Source organism: Globicephala melas, chromosome 10 (assembly GCF_963455315.2).
Source record: "Globicephala melas chromosome 10, mGloMel1.2, whole genome shotgun sequence".
NCBI lineage: Eukaryota > Metazoa > Chordata > Mammalia > Artiodactyla > Delphinidae > Globicephala > Globicephala melas.
Genome location: NC_083323.1, coordinates 89,766,884 through 89,788,091, shown reverse-complemented (window position 1 = coordinate 89,788,091; position 21,208 = coordinate 89,766,884). Strand labels below are relative to the sequence as shown.

Below are 21,208 nucleotides of genomic sequence, written 5' to 3'. Positions count from 1 at the left end.
GCCTGCCACCTATTTATAAATAAAGTTTTATTGGAACAGAGCCACACGCATTCACTTTATATTGTCTCTGATTGCTTATACACCACAATGACAGAGTTGAGTAGTTGTAACAGAGAGTAGAGTGTAAAACCTAACCATTTACTATCTGACACTTTTAAGAAAATGTTTGCCAACCCATGCTCTAGAGTAATAATTGTCACCACTCCATAATCTCAACTTTGTGCCTTCCCCTCTGACTACCACCTTCCATCTTCCCAGCTTACTCTTGACTACTCAACCACCAGAATGCTTGTCCTCCTTCAGGGCCTCCACTCCATTACTCCTTTTATTATTTTCACCTCTTTCATGCCCTTCATGTTCTCACTACTCTTTTTACTCGAGTTAAGTTCCACTGGATGAGTTAAGTTCAACTGTCAGAGTCATATTCTTCCACATTCCCTCATTTCTTTGCCTGTCTCTTGCTTTCTGGAAATTGATTGGCAAAACAATTCTTTATCTGCTATCTCTGCTCCTATATCCATGCAGTCTAATGTGGCTGGAGAAAACCTTATAACCCCGTTGACCAACCCATTTTAAATTCCTGCCCACAAACCTCAAATGGCCTCCTTATGCTCCGTGGTAACTTCTATATTATCTCCCTGGTTCCTTCACTCCCCATTGTTCTAGACAACGACTACACGCCTTTCCCCTCTCTTCCAACCCTCAAGATGTCCTCCTTCATCCTCAGCTCATGGCTTGGCATCCTACTTCACTAAAGATATCGAATTAGCTGGAAGAGAATTTCCATAGAATCTCCACACCATGAGTTTCTGCATCTACACACTCTGACTTCCAAACTGTCCCCATTGATGAACTATGCTTGCTACTGTGTAAGCCAAATTCTCAACTTGTATTTTCCTGACACCATCAACTTTCCCTCTCTGTTGAATCATTCCCACCAGAATAATCTGTGATGCCATCATTTTTCTTCCTTAAAAGCAATACAAATAAAAAACCCTTTCTTAACCCCATTCCTTGTCAGCTACTGTTTCATTCCCCTGTTTCCCTTTGTAGCAAAGTTTTTCAAATGAATCGTCTCCAATTCTTCTTGTCCCGTTATCCCTTAAACTTATTCTGGTCAGGCTTTTGAACGTTCCCATTCTGGGCATACAAAAAAACTCTTGCCAAAATCACCCATAGCTCAGGGATTGTTTAATTCAATAGTCAATTCTCAGTCCTCAGCTTGTTTGATCCATCAGCATTTGACACAGTTGATCATTCCCTCCTCCTGGATACCTTTTCTTCATTTGACTTTTAAGATGTTGCATTCTTGGTTTTCTTCTTTTTTCAGGTTCTTTTCTATCTCCTTTGCAAATTTCTCATCTCCTGAATGTCTTCATAATGGAGTGCCTCAGGGCTCTCAGTTCTTGAATCCTCTTCTCTGTCTACACCGACTTCCTATGTACCCTGACTCCCTTGGTGATCTCAACTAGTCCCATTACTTTAAATACCACTGAAATGCTTATGACTGTCAAATTGCATCTGTCCCCTACTTCAGTACCAAATCATAGGCTTGGATATCCAATGCCCTTTTTGATATCTCTGTTTGACAGCTCATCCTCAACATGTCCAACATGAAACTCGTGATCTTCTCCTCAAGGCTTGCTGCACCGGTAGCCTGTTATCTCTCTATAGATGTCAACTCCATCCTTCCAATTGCTCAGGTGAACAACTTTGATGTCATCGCTAACTCCCCTCTTTCACTCTAGTGGTCTGTCTTCAAATATGACTAAACTTTGACTATTTCTCACTACCTATACTGCTTCTTCCTGTTCTGAGACACTCATTTGTCTTCCTTAGATTATTACCTCCATGTATCTATCCTTTTCCTCACTGTAGTATATTCTCTACAGCAGAGAGAGGGTTTTTCTTTTTTTTTAAGTGTGAGTAATATCATGTCACTCCTTTTCCCATGTCACTCAGAGCCCAAGTTGTAGTCTTTTTTTTTTTTTTTGCAGTACGCGGGCCTCTCACTGATGTGGCCTCTCCCCCCGCGGAGCACAGGCTCCGGACGCGCAGGCTCAGCGGCCATGGCTCACGGGCCCAGCCACTCCGCGGCATGTGGGATCCTCCCGGACCCGGGCACAAACCCGTGTCCCCTGCATCGGCAGGCGGACTCTCAACCACTGCACCACCAGGGAAGCCCCAAGTTGTAGTCTTTACAATGGCCACTTTGACTCATCTCTTACCAGTTTCTCTCTTCCTCACTCCTCCAACTGCATGAGACCCCTTGCACTTTCTTGCCAGACACACCTCCCATCTTTGCATTTCCTGACTGCTTTTCCAGCAATGATATTCTTTACATATATCCATGTGGATGACTCCCTCAACTCTTTCAAGTCTCTGCTCAAATGTCACCTCTCACTGGGGTCTATCCTGACCAGTCTTTTAATGCTGCAACCTGTTCTCTCCCTACTTGGCATTTCTGATTCCCCTCATCCTTTTCTATCTTTTCTTCTTTGCACTCATCAACTTCTAACATGCTCTGTGATGTATTTATTACATTTATTGTGTATTACCTTTCTCCCCTTGGTAGAATATAAGTCCTACAATGGCAGAAATATTTTCTTTCTTTTTTTTAAGCTGATGTGTCTTAAGTTCCTAGAGCAGTGTCAGGCATATTGTAGACACCCACACAGTATTATTTGAATAAACAAAAACAAGTTATGAGATAGCTGGGGTATGCACTGCCATGATTAAGACATAATTTGAAGTGTTTTTTTTTTTTTTCTTGCAGATCATCTTCAATGTCCACCATGATTTAGCGAGGTAAAAAATGTCCACTGAAATTTCGGAAGTGATCCACTGTGCTTGCTTTCTCAGTGCTAACAGTGTAGGACACTGTCAGTAATTTGAATAATATATTTTTATTATACTCAAATAGAAATGGCTATAGAGTTCATCCATTCATTAGTTTATTCAATCTAGTATATAAAATATACTTACTTATCACCTACCATATATGTGTACTTTTCAGAACACAGAAGAATACAGAGATGAAAAAGAAAGATCAGAAAATGTACTTCAAGACTGTACATTCTCATGGTGAGAGGCAGGCAATAAACACACACTTATAAATAAGAAAATTTTTGATTCTCACAAGTGTTATTTTAAAAAAAGTGGAACAGGGTAATGGACTGGAAGATGATGGGATGACCAGGGAATCCTCTCTGACGAGATGATCTTTGAGAAAACTCAATAATGAGGAGAAGCCAGCTGCTTGAAGAGGAAAGAAAAGAGATTCTAGACAGAAGAAGTTCAAAGGCCTTGGGGCAAAAATAAGTTTGACACCTTAGAAACACAGAATGAAGATCATCAAATTTCTAGTGAAGCGATCAGGGGAAAGAATGTTATAGAATGTGGTTGGAGCAGTACACGGAGGCTGAATCATGTGGAGTCTTACTCACCATTTAAGGAATTTATCTCCAAATCCCTATTGTGGAATTTTAAGCAGGGGAACGACAGGACTGATGTTTTAGAAGGAGCGGGATAGCTGTTAAGAGAATGGGCTCAGGCAGGAGAGGAAGCAGGGAGACAAGTTAGGAGGCTCAGAAAGAATTGGGATTAGAGGACTTCCCTGGCGGTCCAGTGGTTAAGACCCCATGCTCCCAGTGCAGGGGGCAAGGGTTCAATCCCTGGTTGGGAAAGAACTTGCATGCCTTGTAGCATGGCCAAAAAAAAAAAAAAAGGAATTGGGATTAGAGACCAGGTGGATAGCAAAGGACATAGTGAGTCAGAGCCAGATTTATTTGTCATTTTTTCATTTTAAAAAATTTTATTTTTAGTGAAGTACAGTTGATTTACAATGTTGTATTAATTTCTGCCATACAGCAAAGTTTATTCAGTTATACATATAAAGACATTTCTTAATGGTTTTTCTTCCATTATGGTTTATCTCAGGATATTGAATATAGTTGCCTGTGCTATATAGTAGGACCTTGTTGTTTATCCATCCTATATGTAATAATTTGCATCTGCTAACCCCAAACTTCCAGTCCTTTCCTCCCCCACCCCCTCCCCTCTGGCAACCACAGATCTGGTCTCTAGGTCTCTGAGTCTGTTTGTGTTTCATAGATCAATTCATTTGGAGACAGGGCCAGATTTAGATTATATTTCAGAGTAAAGACAAAGACTTGCTGTTGGATTGGAGGTGAGAAGTAAGGAGAAAAAAGGGACCTAAAACAACTGGTGAGAAAGACACGATTCTGCCCACACTGCCAGGTCTCCTGGTGCTCACATTGTGGTAGGTGTGGTAGAAAGAGTTATGAGCCGTACATCTGTGCTTGAGCCCTGAGTCTTGGACTATTAACTTAGTGAAAGATAGTAACAAAAATAACAGCATACATTACTGCTGCTAATACTGAGTGCTGTCTATATATTCGACACTCTGCTTTTTTCCTTTACGTGAAATATTTCACTTAGTCCTTACGATATCCCTTCCCCATTTTATAGATGATGAGAAAGGCTCAGAAATGCAGAATAATTTTGCCAAGGTCACACAACCAGTCAGTGGCTGAAGTGGGTTTGAATTCAGATCTGCCTGACTTTAAGACCATAGATATTAACAGCTATGCTGTACTGCCTTCCAGAAGAGTGATTCTTGATTTTACAGTTCAAAACACCCTTTCACATTTTATGTCATTTAATTCTCAAGAAGTAGGCTTCATTCCCATTGACTGTTACACTGATGCTGTGATATAAGGAAGGATTATAATTATTTCCATTTTAAAGATCTAAAAGGTGAAGCTTAGTGGTTAAATGAATTTTTAAGGTCACACATGTAGTAAGTGACAAAGCTGTAAATCAAAACAAAGTTTCTGGTCCCTACCCCATGAGCTCTATAGAGGATAAGTCAGTTGACTTAGTTTGACCTCAGTTTCCAGATGGGTAAATCAGGGATGGGTGGACTAAATGATTTATACTACATGATCTGCCTCTTTAAGTCTATGTGTGTAAGTGCCTCTCTGGCTTTTGTGTGTTGAACCACAATTGCTTAGCTGGCTGGGCATTTCCTGACTGTATTCACTCATCACCTTCATACATTACCTTTCTTCACATCTAACCTATAAAATTCTGGCTGACTACGTCCAACAATTTTCTGGAAACATCAAGGAAGTCACAAATATTTGTGTGGTGGCATTCTTTTATACTTCTGTTGTATTCCTTGTAGTGTTAAACAGTGATAGCCACATTTTAGAATCTCATAAAACCTTTTATTTCATGTGGAATGAAATGATTTAAAATTATAAAAAAGAAGTCTAACATATGTATGACTGTAATGACACAATTTTATTTTGACTTTTTTCAAAGAACTGCTTCAGCATCATATATATGTACGTGTGCATGTATATATATATATATAATATATATTTCTTTAAGGAATTTAAGAATAACTGAAGATAATAGAATCATTGAAGATTTTAAACAAGGGAAATGGTAGAATTGTCATTTAGGATAATTACTCAAAAGGTTGTGAATTGAGTAGCTAGAACAGGAGAGATGTTAAAGGTAGGAAGAGTTAGGAAGTTATCAAAATAATCTTGGTAAAGTCTAATTGGTGCTTGAGTTACCATCAGGATTCCCCATACAGGGAACAATAAGGAAGATAGAAATATAGGATGCAATAGATCACACTGATAAACACACACACACACTCACACAAATACACACACACACACATTTCTGTGCAAGAAGTCACAGAAATATTTTGATGAATTTTAAAGTGGCTAGTTTAATTAATATCAGCCATCTAGATATGCCAGAAAACACTGGATTTTTAATAAAGTTACTTTGAACCTGTCTTATGAAACACTAGTGATCCCACTTAATTTAGTGTAATTTAATTTAAAGACATTGAGTTGTCTGGAAAATTGACTCAAATTTTCATTGCTTTGCATACTTATATACTCTGAAAGTACATTAGAAATGTCATTCTTGGGAGGGAGTATATATGTGAGTTTATCTATGAATGAGAGGGAGCGGGGTGGGAACAGGGAAGGGAGAAGAGGAGAGTTTGCATCTGCATATGTCAGTGGTGTCTTCTAGATTTTAGCAAAGTTTTTTCCTCCTGTCGTGTATCTGACCAAATGATCACTGCCTTTAACCAAGTTAGTAAATCTTACGTTCCATTCTATCTATATTCAGGTAGAATTAATGATAGTCTGTATGTAGTAAAGGAAGGAAGAGTAATTATACATTTTTTAAAAATGAGGGTGATGCATAGGCTTGTTCTGAAGCATTGTGGGAAATCTCCAGGGTGGGACTAGATCTCCAGCTGCTTGAGGTGATGTGTTCTGTGTGAAGACTCAGTATGTTCTAACAGGTGGTGAAAAAATTGTTACTCACAGGCTGGGTTGACCAGAGTTTCAGCCACTCCAAGTAAAATGTATTGAAGAACCAGGTGGAAACAGGGCATGGAGGAAATGGTGGCAACTTTGCCTGAAAGGACTGCTCGACTGGATGGAAGTGCTTTCTGTGTATTTCAAAGAAGCCAGCTACCATCACAGACAATGCAGCAGAAAGATTGCCAGCAACTGAAGAAAAAGTGAAAAAGAAAAAAAAATTTTAAAGAGCCTCCAAATCAGTGTAATAGGCTATAGCATTTCTTACACATGGACAGTAGAGGATGTATCCTCAACATCTGTTGTCTTTGCTGATGTTCCGAGGATATCCAGATGCCAGCTAACTGTGTTGTGTGATTTTCCTGTGCTCAGGCTCTGGTCTCTCAGAAATGGCTACATTAGTTCCCTATTTCCTGACTTACTGGTTACATGGCCTCAGTTATTTAACCTCATTATCTCTTTCCTCAGCTCTAAGATGGGGTTGAAGACACTTACTTTGTAGGATGGCTATGAGATTTAAAGACAATGTACAGTTATTATTGTAACGGTTCCTGGTAGCAATTAGTAGCAATTATTATTGAAGCTAAAGCAATGGTTTTGAACTTTTATCCTCAGATAAGTTATATTATTCTGATAACTTTTTTAGATATATCTGAATCAAAAATGATTTGGGAAAATTTTAAATAAAATGATCTCTTTATAAGATTTTAATTATTATTGAAAAACAGTTTTGAAATAACCTGTAAGCATCATCAGTCCTCAGTTTTCTGACATTTCTCTAATCTTTTCAGAAAAAGTAAAGCAGCTATTACAGAATTAAAGACTAGAAACTTTGGCTTAGGAAAAAAATATTAAAGGTGAATTAACTAGGAAACAGATATAAATGGAAGCAATTATTCAGATAGTGGTTCATCTTTTCTCTTTTACTTTTAAGGAATTATCTAGGAATTTTTGGTTGAAAATGAGTAGAGATTTTGTTACAATTTTGGTACAGTTTATATCTACTGCAACCATTCCATTTCTCAATTTATCATTCCTATTACTGGACTTAGTCCCATTGTTAGAGCAGAGGCAATCTTTAGCTTGATGGAATTTACTTGAAATTTAGAGACAGTCACCTTTTGCTAACTTGCATAAAAGTTCAGATAAGGCAAAGCTTTCAATTCAGAAAAATCAATCTAATGTTTAAATAGCTTAGTGTTTGTTTTGGTTGATAGAGAAACTGGTAGGTAAATTTTTTGATTGTATCTCAGCATTTAAATGTATCCATAAAATCTGCCCTTTACTGAGACCTCAAGAAATAGAAGGTGTAAAAAGGGAGGAAATCTGAATAACAGAAAATTTGAGGAATTTTAAAATTTATTATTACTTTAAATTAGGTTCCACGAAGGCCCATTCATTAATGAAGTAGAGATTTTGGCTCTGTTAACAGTTCATATTTAAAAAAGGAATTTTAATATTATCTACCTTTAAGATAAAATTCATCACAGGATTTATCTAGATTACTTGGCACATTAAGACTCACCAGAAAGAGACCTGAAATGTCAATTCAATTTAATATTTACTCTGTTACCGCTATATGTAAAGCAGTTTGCTGGGGCAGTTGGGACCAGATTTGGCCCGTGAGTGTAGTGGTTGGCCAAACCTTGGTTTAGTCATCAGGTTTTATGGCTTACTGATGAATTTTAGCTCTGACTTGATGCGGAATTGTGGCATTTTTACCTGGGCCTCTGTTTCCTGTACATAGGCGTGAAATGTGAGAGAGAAGTCTCTTGGCCTCTTGCTCTGTCCTTGAAACTCAAAGTATAGTCCCTGATCAACAGCTTAGGGATCACCTGGAAGCTTGCTAGACATACAGAATCTCAAGCTTCATCCTAGAAGGACTGAATCCGATCTGCATTCAACAAGATCCAAGAAGACTTCTACACACGTTAAACTTCTCTAGCATAGAGCACTCTGAGACCTGGTCTAGGAAAACCCGATGAAAGATAGTTCTCCAATTTCAAGCAAAGCACAAATATTTAACTCATTTACCTAGAGATTTTAGGGCAAAGTGTATTTTACCTGAAGCATCTAGGTAACTACATTTGCTTTTTATTTGCTGCTGCACTCTGGTGCAAGTGAAAAATGGCTTTTTAAAAATTCATAACAAAGTTGGATTCCAACCTAAATTTAATCTGCTCCATTTTTATTCCTAACTTCTATTAGATCATAACTCGTCCAAAGCAGAGTGCAGTTTATCAGAATGTACACATTTTACACCTCTAGCAGATCTGTATTTACAAGATAAAGCACATGGTTCCAAAGGAGATATTATATTCAGATAAATAATGTATGTTTTAATATTGGCTGTGTGATTGTAGACAGGTCTATAAAAGTCTTAAAGCTCTTATAGTTTGTTCTATTATCCCACCATGTAATAATTTTCCAAACTAGACCACAATGAAATTTTTAAAAGTCAGAATTTATTCAAACATTTCGGTTGTACTTGCCATTTCCTATTGAAGCAGAATCTAATACTACAATATAGATACGTTAAGATTCTTCCATTATTGGTTAAATTTACCTCACTGAGAAAACTATGGGTTTTTTATGTGTAGTTTGATGTATGAGTCTCTGATGTGTAACACAACAGTAAGTATGGAATTCTACTGAGTCCTTGAGAAATTGCCCTTGGATCCATGATTTTGGAAAATTCTGAGAATATGAAATTAGCTAATGTAAGAATATACTGGTGTCCATAAAACAGTCTTATAGAGACAGCTGTGATTTTATCATCATACATATCTGCTGCCTTTGTGGAAGATCCTTCTCACCCACTATTAGAATGGCATATGTTTTTTGCTTTATTGTTTCTCCTACTAGTGGTATGTTGCTGTATTTGAATTGAGCTATCCATATTCTGTCTTTCGTTTCTCTTTAGACCACTGGGAACTCATTTCAGGAGATTCGGCTTCAGTTTGTGTTTAAACTTCTGAATCTGGAACAGGTAACTCATTTACATGGAGATCAGTTATACAAGTGTATCTGTAAGGCATAAATGATTGCTTCAGATGGTTTACTAGATGGTCGCCTCAAATTTAATTCCAGTGTTCATGTCAACTTTAAAAGTAAGAACCTGAGAACATTAACGTGCTTTCGTTAAACAAGTGAACAACCGAATGAACGAGTTATTCAGGCTAGATATTTGCATGTTACTTCTTTTAGTGTTTATACACTTCCTCTTGCCAGGTATTTTGCGATGGGTATGCACTGTGATGTTTCTTGGGAAAATGTCACAGTTCTAAAAACTATAATAGAGAAAAAGTAGTTTTGATGAAATAATCCTACTTTCAATGAAGGTGATTGGATCTCTGACTTGGTTTTTAATTTATCAAGCATTTTGATTCCAACCAAAAAGAAATTCTATATCGCTGCCAATTATTAGGACTAGTAGAAGTTAATGGTTATACAAGAAGGAACCAACACCTTGGCTGTACCTATATCATAAAAGACTTTAAGTTAGAATTTGAATTTTCAAGTTTTATTTTAAAGAGGAAGGTCTGGCAGATATTTGAATATACTTCATCTGCATTTCAATATCAATGCTACTTAAAAGCCCAGATAGTTGCTACCTGCTGTGTTGTACACGTTTGCTTTGTATAAGGCTTAATAACAATCTTAATTAGGCTAATCTTAGTCAGATTAATACTTGTGTGTGTCAGCGCTAGCTACTAAACGCTACATACTGCAGGGCTTTAGTTAATGGTAAGGAAAGGAAATACTCATGGTGTAAACATTTTTGAACTGAAAAAGGCTAAAACAAAGGATATCCAACGATGACAGAGGATAAATCACAATATCACTGATTCTAGATTTTTAGTGTACTAAGACTGACTTTTAAACAGACAAATCTGTCACATGTAACATTAGGAAAATACAGTCTTGATGAAACACTCTGAGCGTATCAAACCTTTGCCTTTCACAGTTCTGGAAGGTTTGGAGATTTTTTTATTGTTGGTACTTTGGTACACTTGTTGTTTTCTTTAGCTGATAAACTCAAGAATGTCCTATCTTGAATAAGAAACTCCTCTTTCGTTGCACTGTTTATGAGCTAGATGAAGGAAAGTGAGCTCATTTTTTTCCCTTTATTAAATTTCTAGTTTGACCAACTGAATGAGATTTCTCTATCCCTCACTCTTGGCCGGGGCTGTGATTATCCATGTCAAACACTAGGCATCGTCATTGTCTATACCATCTGCCTCCTTAAACATGATGGGGAACGACTGAATGTGAAAGGGAGTGGGGGACTCCAGGAGCAACTACTCATTGTGATGACAAAATTTTTCATTCACTTCATAGCCTTAATTGGAAATCGCAGTCAGGATTCCAAATTAACACTGATAACTTCTATAATCTAAGAACTATGTATGGCTGGTAAGTGGAATAATGATGATGATGATGATGATGTTGCAATGGGCTTAGAATTAGAAGGTCTGAATTCAAATAAGACATTATCTTTGAGACCCTTGACCTAGTAAATGATGAATTATCATGAAGTTAAGTGGGGTATGTATATGAAGGTGCCTAGGTTCCAATTAGGAATTCATAAATATTTGTATGTTCATAATTTATATACTTATATACTTCACTCACATTTTCAAGGCACTTGGGTTCAAAGTGAAAGTAAATTTTAATGTTAGATTAATTCAGTTATGTAAATTACTATCAAAAAGTACCCTAGGTTTATGTTTATATGTCCTGATAAAACTTATTCATCTTCCATAATCACAAGCAGAATATGGAAAACTTAAGCAAACATTTAGTTAAAAAGATGCATACCTCTTTATATTCCCATAGCAAAATGTTATGCAAATAAGTGAACAAGTATGTAAATGAACAAATGAATGGAGTCTGGCTTAGAAACAACTGAATTCAGTATTCTGTATGCAGAAGAACATAGCTCAGTTTTTTTAGATGAATCTAGTTTCTTTCTTTTTCCTGCCCAATAAGTCTGTTACCACTCTTCATAGGGAATATTTAGTTCATTAACATCAAACAATATGTTAGATAACTCTGTCTAACTTTCCTCTATCCAGAAAAGCACACACACTTCTTTAAGAATAAACATGATTTCAAATATGCAAGAGTGGAGAATTGTCCAAGAGAAAGTTGCTCATATTTCAAGGGAATTTAAGATTTCTTATTCTCAGGATTTTTTTTTTTTTTTTTTTTGGCTGCACAGCATGGCTTTTGGGATCTTAGTTCTCCAACCAGGGATTGAACCTGAGCCCTCACCTGGTCAGCAGTGAAAGTGTGGAGTGCTAACCACTGAACTGCCAGGGAATTCCCAGGAAGGATTTTTTTTTTTTTTTTTTTTTTTTTTGGCGGTACACAGGCCTCTCACTGTTGTGGCCTCTCCCCCCGCGGAGCACAGGCTCTGGACGCGCAGGCTCAGCGGCCATGGCCCACGGGCGCCGTCGCTCCGCGGCATGTGGGATCTTCCCGGACCAGGGCACGAACCCGTGTCCCCTGCATCAGCAGGCGGACTCTCAACCACTGCGCCACCAGGGAAGCCCCCAGGAAGGATTTTTAAAGTAGTTCTTTCAGTCATGTTGTATACCATATTTCTCTGAAGTAGCCCAATTAAAAAAAATTTTTAGTACTAAAGCATAATTTGGAAGCATAGACTCAATTTTCATGATTCTGTACAGGACTGCCAAAGTGTCTGGTATTTTGCAATGTAAATTTACCCCCATTTTCTTCTGCATTCAGTATATTAATAGTACACTTGCTGTGGGTAGGTATGATGTCTTTTCTTTTGTATCCTCAAATAGTGTCGGGCATTCACTAATACTGATTTGGATTTCACTGGCAGACAAAAAAAACACTTTTTAAGATTTAAGGACTGTCAAAACCTATTAAGATTTATAGTTTGCCTAAACCTATGGCAATAAATAATGTCAGGGTTACTGGCTTATGGAATAAATCAAAACAGAATATGCACTAAAGACCTCTACAGTTGAAGATAAAATAAACTAGGGAGAGTTTAGTCACTTGAGTTCTTTCCAAAAACAAATCTACTTTGTGATGTGATCTTGTTGATGGCTTTGGCTTACATACCCTAAAATGTAATTTATAAACAGAGGAACAGCAAAATATATAATAATGGGTTACTAGAAGACTGCTTGGTCTTCACAGATCTCTACAAAGGAGGAATTAAGAATAACAACTGGTTAACCAAGAGAAAAGAATCAGTTGCTTGACCTTGGCTATTTCAATGACGTTATTTCTCAAGTAGATGATAAGACATAAAGTTGCCATTGCATGCTATTTCTTTTTTTTTTTTTCGGTACGTGGGCCTCTCACTGTTGTGGCCTCTCCTGTTGCGGAGCACAGGCTCTGGACGCTCAGGCTCAGCGGCCATGGCTCACGGGCCCAGCCGTTCCGCGGCATGTGGGATCTTCCCGGACCAGGGCACGAACCTGTGTCCCCTGCATCGGCAGGCGGACTCTCAACCACTGCGCCACCAGGGAAGACCCATGCTATTTCTTAAGCGTTTCAAACTCCCTTTGTTTTGTGTTTATACTCACCAAACAATGAGACCTGCCCCTTGCAAATGATGACTCAATATTAGTTAACATTTATAGAGTTTTCACTCTGTGTCCCAATTGGGCTCCAGGTACTGGTGTCACCCTGAATGATTTCAAAAGTCTTACAGAACAAAGGGACCCAAAATTTATCTCAGGCATGCCCCTCAATAAAAAAAAATAAGTGAACTAGAAGACAAGAAAGGTTAAGTGGCTTTTCCAATTCACTCAGGAGCAGCTCAGTACAGAGCAGGGGCTGAGACCTCCATTTCTGGTCGTTAGATTGAGCCTGGTTTTCCTGTACCATCGTTTGTCATCTTGTTCCACGGCAGCACCTGAGGGACCACAGCGAGGCAGAGGAGAGTGTGACCAGAATGCTCCTCCTCTCCCATTTCATTGGCAGAAATTTTATTTTACAGTCTATTGATTGTGTTCTGAGTAAGAAGTCCTACATTTTTTTTCACTTTAAAAAATGGGAGTAGACCAAAGAATCCGCCTGCCAATGCAGGGGACACGGGTTTGATCCCTGGTCCAGGAAGATCCCGCGTGCTGCGGAGCAACTAAGCCCATGTGCCACAACTACTGAGGCCCGCGCTCCTAGAGCCCGTGCTCCACAACAAGAGAAGCCACCGCAATGAGAAGCCCGTGTACAGCAACGAAGAGTAGCCCCCGCTCGCTGCAACTAGAGAAAGCCCACGCGCAGCAATGAAGACCCAATGTAGCCAAAAATAAATAAAATAAAATAAATTAATTTTAAAAAATAGGAGTAGACCGTAACAACAGCAAGGCTGTAATTATATGAGGTAATGGATGTGTTAACTAACCTTATTGTGATAAATATTTTGCAATATAGACTTGCATCAATTCATGACACTGTGCACCTTAAACTTATACAGTATGTCAATTATATCTCAATAAAGCTGGAAAAAATGTTTGAAAACTACTGTTATACACTTTACTATTGGAAGAAGTACTACATTAAAGCTGTGAATACGACTGACTTTTAATAAATTTTTCTGCTGGTTCAGAAGTTAAAGCCTCCCAAATGTAGCTCAGCATTATTTTTTAGGTCCATTACCTGTGTTAATTTTTAAGAACATTCTCAGCATCGACTTAAGAGTAGAGACTGCTTTACTTGAAAAAGAAGAGGCCATTTGGTGGCATTGGAAGTTGCACCAAGTCTTTATGTGTATCTTCTGAGGAAGCATAAAAGGATGAAAAGAAAATGGGACACTGATGTCTATGTAGAGATTTGAGAAGCTGGACATAATCACTCTCAAATTCACCTTCTTCCCAATTTGTCAAAATCAGACTACCCCAGAGCATAAGCTAGCTTAGATCCTAGTACAGTGTTTTTTTATTTTAAAAGTTGTAAACCATTCACTTGAAATGGTAAGCTGTACTTACTAATGCATGCCAACAGAAATGGGCCATCTCTCTTAGAGGGATATAGGCAGGTGCTGAAATACTCCATTAAAGGAGCTAAAAGTAGTAGTGGTAGGATGCTGACGACATTCATTACTGCAACTGGCAGAAGAAATCCACCCAAATTCAGGTTGGAATTCATGGTCTGCAGATAATATCCTGAAGGAATCTGTATTTGAAGCGGGAAAGAGCCATTCAGTAAGACTTTTAAATTTTAAATTTTAAAGTAACTTTGGAGGAAGTGTCCCGTGGCAGATTCCTTGTCCCTTGCCAGTACTCTGTGACAGATGAGCTGGATGTTCCCCGGGTCTCCAAGGTCATGATTATGAACTGACAAAGGAGAGTAGGAACTGTGTCTAGTCTATTGACAATTCTACTGATTCTTTATGGACGAATATTTTGTCCTCTAGTCTATCTTCTTAATTTTCCTTGGAAAAGTAAAAGTGACCCTAATTTTGTGCTTGGGATGACACATAAGAAATCATGTAATAAATTTTGCATATAAGCAAATAAGCTTTTTGTTTTTCCCAACAATAAAGCAAAAGCCAGTAGAAAGTATTAAGACTTTCATTTTCACCTGGATTAAAAAATAGTTTGGGGCTAGACTAGATCCTTTAAATACCATCAAGTTTGATGGCGAAATAGGTAAGAATGATTTTTCCCTAAGAGGGGACCCAGTGAGGAAACACATTACTTGTTGTAGGCTGTCTTTATAGGCTACCTGGATTGGCCTTGTTTTTAACATAAGCCAAGTAAGACGAGAAAAGGGAGAGAAAACATACTTGTGTCTATATTCTGCTTTTAAACTAATCGTGTGGCACTAGAGGACCAAAAAGGGAACTCCAAGAAAAAAGTTGCACAATAAAGTAGCAGAAATGAAAACGAAAACAAAACACTAACAACACCTCTACCTCACTGGAAACCATCAAGGTAGTGTTAGAATTTTTTTAAAAAAACCTAATACTAACTAAAACTCTAACATTAACTTGGAGTCTCTTCAAGTATTCCTAACCTCTCATTAGGTCACGACATCAGAACTAAAGTACAATGTCACAGGAAAAGGGGCATCTCCTCACTTTTATAGTTCATGAGCTGTGTTGCAATAATCACATCTTTGTCATTATCATTAGTAGCACAGAGTATTTCTTTCCTTCCCAGGGGCACACAAAGCTACTGAGTGGCTTGGCGAGAAAGTCAACCCAAGTCTTGTCCTTGAGGAATGGATTCTCCATTTTTTCTTACAGTGTGTGAACTACATTAGGAGTCCTGCCTTACCTCCATCCTGGGAGAGCAACCCAGCTCAAACATCCAGATAACAGCTTCTTGTTTGAAACCTTCACTAACTCCTTCTCTATTATCAATTGTGCAATTCAAGGAGGTATAAGGAGAAGCAGAGTCATAAGTCAGTATAGCTGCTAACCAGCCCACCAGTTGTAAAATCAGCCTATTGCTATGTTAACTGCCTAAATCCAGGAATGGACCACATTTTCACTGAGATTCTTTCTATCTGTATAAAATATGTCCTGGTGATAATTTATCTTCCAATCTTTAATTTGACCCTTGGGATTGTAAACAGGATTGTTTTGGTTGGGTACAGATGGCAAGAGGGAAGGGAGTATTAGCTAGTTCTGCCCTAGTTCAATCAAAATATTAAGCATGTATCCCCAGTCAGAGGAAAATGAATGATGGTTTTTAAAATAGTGCTGGCAGCAGAACTACTCTAAGACTGAAAGGATCTCAGTACAACTTGAAAGTTTCTGTTACTGATTTCAAGTGAGAATTATTGTTAACAGGAATAAAGTTATTGTCGGCATGAATCACAGACACAGAAACCTGTTAACTTAATAATGTGGCAAATGTACTATTAATCTTTAGTGAAGCAATATTAATATATTGCATAATCTAAAAAAAGGCCCCGATAGCTTGAAATCATTTCTGCTTCTGCCTCAAGTTCTGAAATCATCTCCTTTAAAAATTTTAAATACTTTTATTTCATACAAGCCTCTGAGAATTCAGGAATAACTGCTGTCAATAAAGATTCATTTTCACCTTTGAATGGCCAGTAATGTCAAATGGCAACATCATTGGCCTTAATATCAACATATTTTAAATGTATGTCTTGGAACTGAAGGTCAATAATGGCTACTAAATTTAAAATATGGAATTCGATGATGTTTTATTCTTGGTATTTTGATCGCCTTTATACTGGTGATTATTTCATCTGGAGGTAAAAATCTTATTCCAGCCTATCCCAATGGAAGTTACCTCTGCCTCCCTTGAGAAGTACATTCTAAACATTTTCTTTGAAGTTTCTGGTATAACATTACTGTATATGATTTTGGAACCTGTATAGTCTGTACCAGGGATTTTTAACCCAGCTGCAAGAGAGGCATACTGGGTAACAGCAAAGTGTGGGCATTGATACCAGCCTGGGGTAGGGATAGCCCCTCTGCCATATGCTAGTAGGGTAACCAAGAACCAATTGCAAGTCACTTAATGTCTCTGAGACGCAGATTTAGAATAGTAAAATCTGCCCTGTAGGCTTGCTTTGGGGGTTAAATTAGACACTGTGAAGTCATCTTTTAGAGGCTCCGACACATATAGGTGGTCAATAAGTATTAGTATTTGTTCTTTGCAATAAACTAGGCATCTAGATTTGGTGATATGCTTAAAAATTAGCTTATCAAAATTTATTCTAATTTATGTTAAATTTAAAAATATGTAACAGTTTGCAGAGAAGACTCGAACTTAGTTAAAAAAAAAATCAGGGGTCACTACATTATGAAGGTAAGAATCAGTATGTGCTATTTGCACAGAAGGTTCGAGGCATCCCATGGAACCACTAGTAATTTTGTACTCATGATTAATTTCTCCATTCTAAGATGTTTTCATGATATTTTAAAAAATTTTAATACATTTATTTAACCCAATAAAGTAAAAATATTTTAGCACGATCAATATAAAAATTATTAATGAGATATTTACATTGTTCTTTTTTCATATTGAGCCTTCAAAATCTGGTATTTTACACGTATAGTATGTTTCGTTTTACAAGGCACATTCCAAATGCTCAAGAGCAACGTGGCTACCATATTGAACAGTACAGTTCTAGAACAATATGGGAGACAGTGATTAAAGTGTGTGGGATGCAAATGGTGATATGTTTTAAAAGTTCACCTGTAGATATGCACCTCTTATCTGCTCACCTACGTTACCCTAGAACTAAATAGGCATCATGCTTTTACTTGTGTGTCAAAGCTGTGGCTTAGAGTGTCTATCCAAGCTTACAAAACTACCATCTTTCTCCTCCCCTTCTGAGGTTAAAAGAATACACCCACTACCAAAGCTTGAAGTCTAACCATCAACAGTTAGCAAAAGACCTTAGCTGGTTGAGGGCTCTTATGATTAAAAGTTAGGGACGCCCATCACAACTCCAGCATTATGTAGAAGCTAATAAATAGCAGTTGTTACGTTTACTTATTGCAGGAACAAGCACCCAAAGTTTAACGTGGATTCTCTTAGTTCAGTTATGTTAAAATAATCCAAATAGTTTCCAGGCAGTTACTCTATCATCTGAAACTGCTGTGTCTGAATACTGCTGGCATATGTTAGAAACAGCTAACCTGGATTTACAAACTGTTTCTACCCTGTAGTGATAAATATGTTCAAATGAGTTTCTTGGAATGGAAGGGGGAAGTTAACATGAGAATAGACTCTACCAGATCAGACTTCGGCCTCAGTGAAAGTATTTCCCAACACCAAGTCTCTCTGATACCATTGCTGACAGTTTGGTTTTTTTTGGCAACATGAAGTTAAATATTAACTCTTGTGAAGAAAGAGTTTTTGGAGTTGAGGTTTTAGAAAAAGCTGATTCATTTGGCTTGGCTTTACTTATATTTTCTGTGTGAATATAATGTAATATTTTCTGTGGCCTTTTTCTTTAAGAATTTGAAAACCCACTTAGTAGAAGAGGATGGGTGTTGATCTCTAGCATGGGTGACAAACCAATCTCCAGCACGTGAATCAGACTGCGTACTTGGAAGAAGTCAGAGGTGCACATCCCCAGTTTCTTTCAGAATCTTGGATGTAGCCCCTCTAGATTTTTATTTTTTATATACAGCAGGTTCTTATTAGTCATCAATTTTATACACATCAGTATCTACATGTCAATCCCAATCTCCCGATTCATCACACCACCACCACCACCACCACCCCTGCCGCTTTCCCCTCTTGATGTTCGTAAGATCCATCCATGTCTCTACAAATTACCCAATTTCATTCCTTTTTATGGCTGAGTAATATTCCATTGTATATATGTACCACATCTTCTTTATCCATTCGTCTGTTGATGGACACTTAGGTTGCTTCCATGACCTGGCTCTTGTAAGTAGTGCTTCAATGAACATTGGGGTGCATGTGTCTTTTTGAATTATGGTTTTCTCTGGGTATATGCCTAGTAGTGGGATTGTTGGGTCATATGGTAATTCTATTTTTAGTTTTTTAAGGAACCTCCATACTGTTCTCCATAGTGGCTGTATCAATTTACATTCCCACCAACAGTGCAAGAGGGTTCCCTTTTCTCCACACCCTCTCCAGCATTTGTTGCTTGTAGATTTTCTGATGATGCACATTCTAATTGGTGTGAGGTGATACCTCATTGTAGTTTTGATTTGCATTTCTCTAATAATCAGTGATGTTGAGCAGCTTTTCATGTGCCTCTTGGCCATTTGTTTGTCTTCTTTGGAGAAATGTCTATTTAGGTCTTCTTCTGCCCATTTTTTGATTGGGTTGTTTGTTTTAATATTGAGCTGCATGAGCTCTTTATATATTTGGAGATTAAACCTTTGTCCATTCATTCCTTTGCAAATATTTTCTCCTATACTGAGGGTTGTCTTTTCATCTTGTATACAGTTGCCTTTGCTGTGCAAAAACTTTTAAGTTTCATTAGGCCCATTTTTTAATTTTCGTTTTTATTTCCTTTACTCTAGGAGGTGGGTCAAAAAAGATCTTGCTGTGATTAATGTCAAAGAGTGTTCTTCCTATGTTTTCCTCTAAGAATTTTATAGTGTCCAATCTTAACATTTAGGTTGTTAATCCATTTTGAGTATATTTTTGTGTATGGTGTTAGGGAGTGTTCTAATTTCATTCTTTTACATGTAGCTGTCCAGTTTTCCCAGTACCACTTACTGAAGAGGCTGTCTTTTCTCCACTGTGTATCCTTGCCTCCTTTGTCATAGACTAGTTGACCATAGGTGCATGGGTTTATCTCTGGGCTTTCTATCCTGTTCCATTGATTTATATTTCGGTTTTTGTGCTGGTACCATATTGTCTTGATTACTGTAGCTTTATAGTATAGTCTGAAGTCAGGGACCCTGATTCCTCCAGCTCCATTTTTTTCCCTCAAGATTGCTTTGGATATTTGGGTTCTTTTGTGTCTCCATACAAAATTTAAGATTGTTTTAGTTCTGTAAAAAATGTCACTGGTAATTTCCTAGGGATTGCACTGAATCTGTAGATTGCTTTGGGTAGTATAGTCATTTTCATGATATTGACTCTTCCAATCCAAGAACATGGTATATCTCTCCATCTGTTTGTGTCATCTTCGATTTGTTTCATCAGTGTCTTACAGTTTTTCTGAGTACAGGTATTTTACCTCCTTAGGTATGTTTATTCCTAGGTATTTTATTCTTTTTGTTGCAATGGTGAATGGGAATGTTTCCTTAATTTCTCTTTCTGATCTTTCATTGTTAGTGTACAGGAATGCAAGAGATTTCTGTGCATTAATTTTGTATCCTGCAACTTTACATAATATTATGTCATGTGCAAACAGTGACAGTTTTACTTCTTCTTTTCCAATTTGTATTCCTTTCATTTCCTTTTCTTCTGTGATTGCCGTGGCTAGGACTTCCAAAACTGTGTTGAATAACAGTGGCAAGTGTGGACATCCTTGTCTTGTTCCTGATCTTAGAGGGAATGCTTTCAGTTTTTCACCATTGAGAGTGATGTTTGCTGTGGGTTTGTCTTTTATGATTTGTCATATATGGTTATTATGCGGAGGTAGGTTCCCTCTATGCCCACTTTCTGGAGAGTTTTTATCATAAATGGGTGTTGAATTTTGTCAAAAGATTTTTCTGCATCTATTGAGATGATCATATGGTTTTTATTCTTCAATTTGTTAATATGGTGTACCACATTGATTGATTTGTGTATATTGAAGAATCCTTGCATCCCTGGGATAAATCACACTTAATCATGGTGTGTGATCCTTTTAACGTGTTGTTGGATTCTGTTTGCTAGTATTTTGTTGAGGATTTTTGCATCTATATTCATCAGTGATATAGGTCTGTAATTTTCTTTTTTTGTAGTATCTTTGTCTGATTTTGTTATCAGGGTGGTGGTGGCCTCATAGAATGAGTTTGGGAGTGTTCCTTTCTCTGCAATATTTTAGAAAAGTTTGAGAAGGATGGGTGCTAGCTCTTATCTAAATGTTTGATAGAATTCAGCTGTGAAACCATCGGGGTCCTGGACTTTTGTTTGTTGGAAGATTTTTAATCACAGTTTCAACTTCATTACTTGTGATTGGTCTGTTATATTTTCTGTTTCTTCTTGGTTCAGTCTTGGAAGGTTATACCTTTATAAGACTGTGTCCATTTCTTCCAGGTTGTCAATTTTATTAGCACAGAGTTGCTCTCATGATGCTTTATATTTCTGTGGTGTCCATTGTAACTTCTTTTTCATTTCTAATTTTATTGATTTGAGTCCTCTTCCTCTTTTTCTTGATGAGCCTGGCTAAAGGTTTATGAGTTTTGTTTATCTTCTCAAAGAACAAACTTT

The 21,208-nt window shown here is 37.5% G+C and overlaps 1 protein-coding gene across 1 annotated transcript in view; it reads right to left on the bottom strand.

Moving 5' to 3' along the window:
- Positions 1-21,208, bottom strand: part of SLC15A5 (solute carrier family 15 member 5) — a 91,178-nt gene that overhangs the window by 31,555 nt on the left and 38,415 nt on the right. Inside the window, 3 exon segments of the mRNA XM_030841294.2 lie at positions 6,385-6,486; positions 6,489-6,572; positions 14,357-14,543. Coding sequence (XP_030697154.1) covers positions 6,385-6,486; positions 6,489-6,572; positions 14,357-14,543 — 373 coding nt within the window.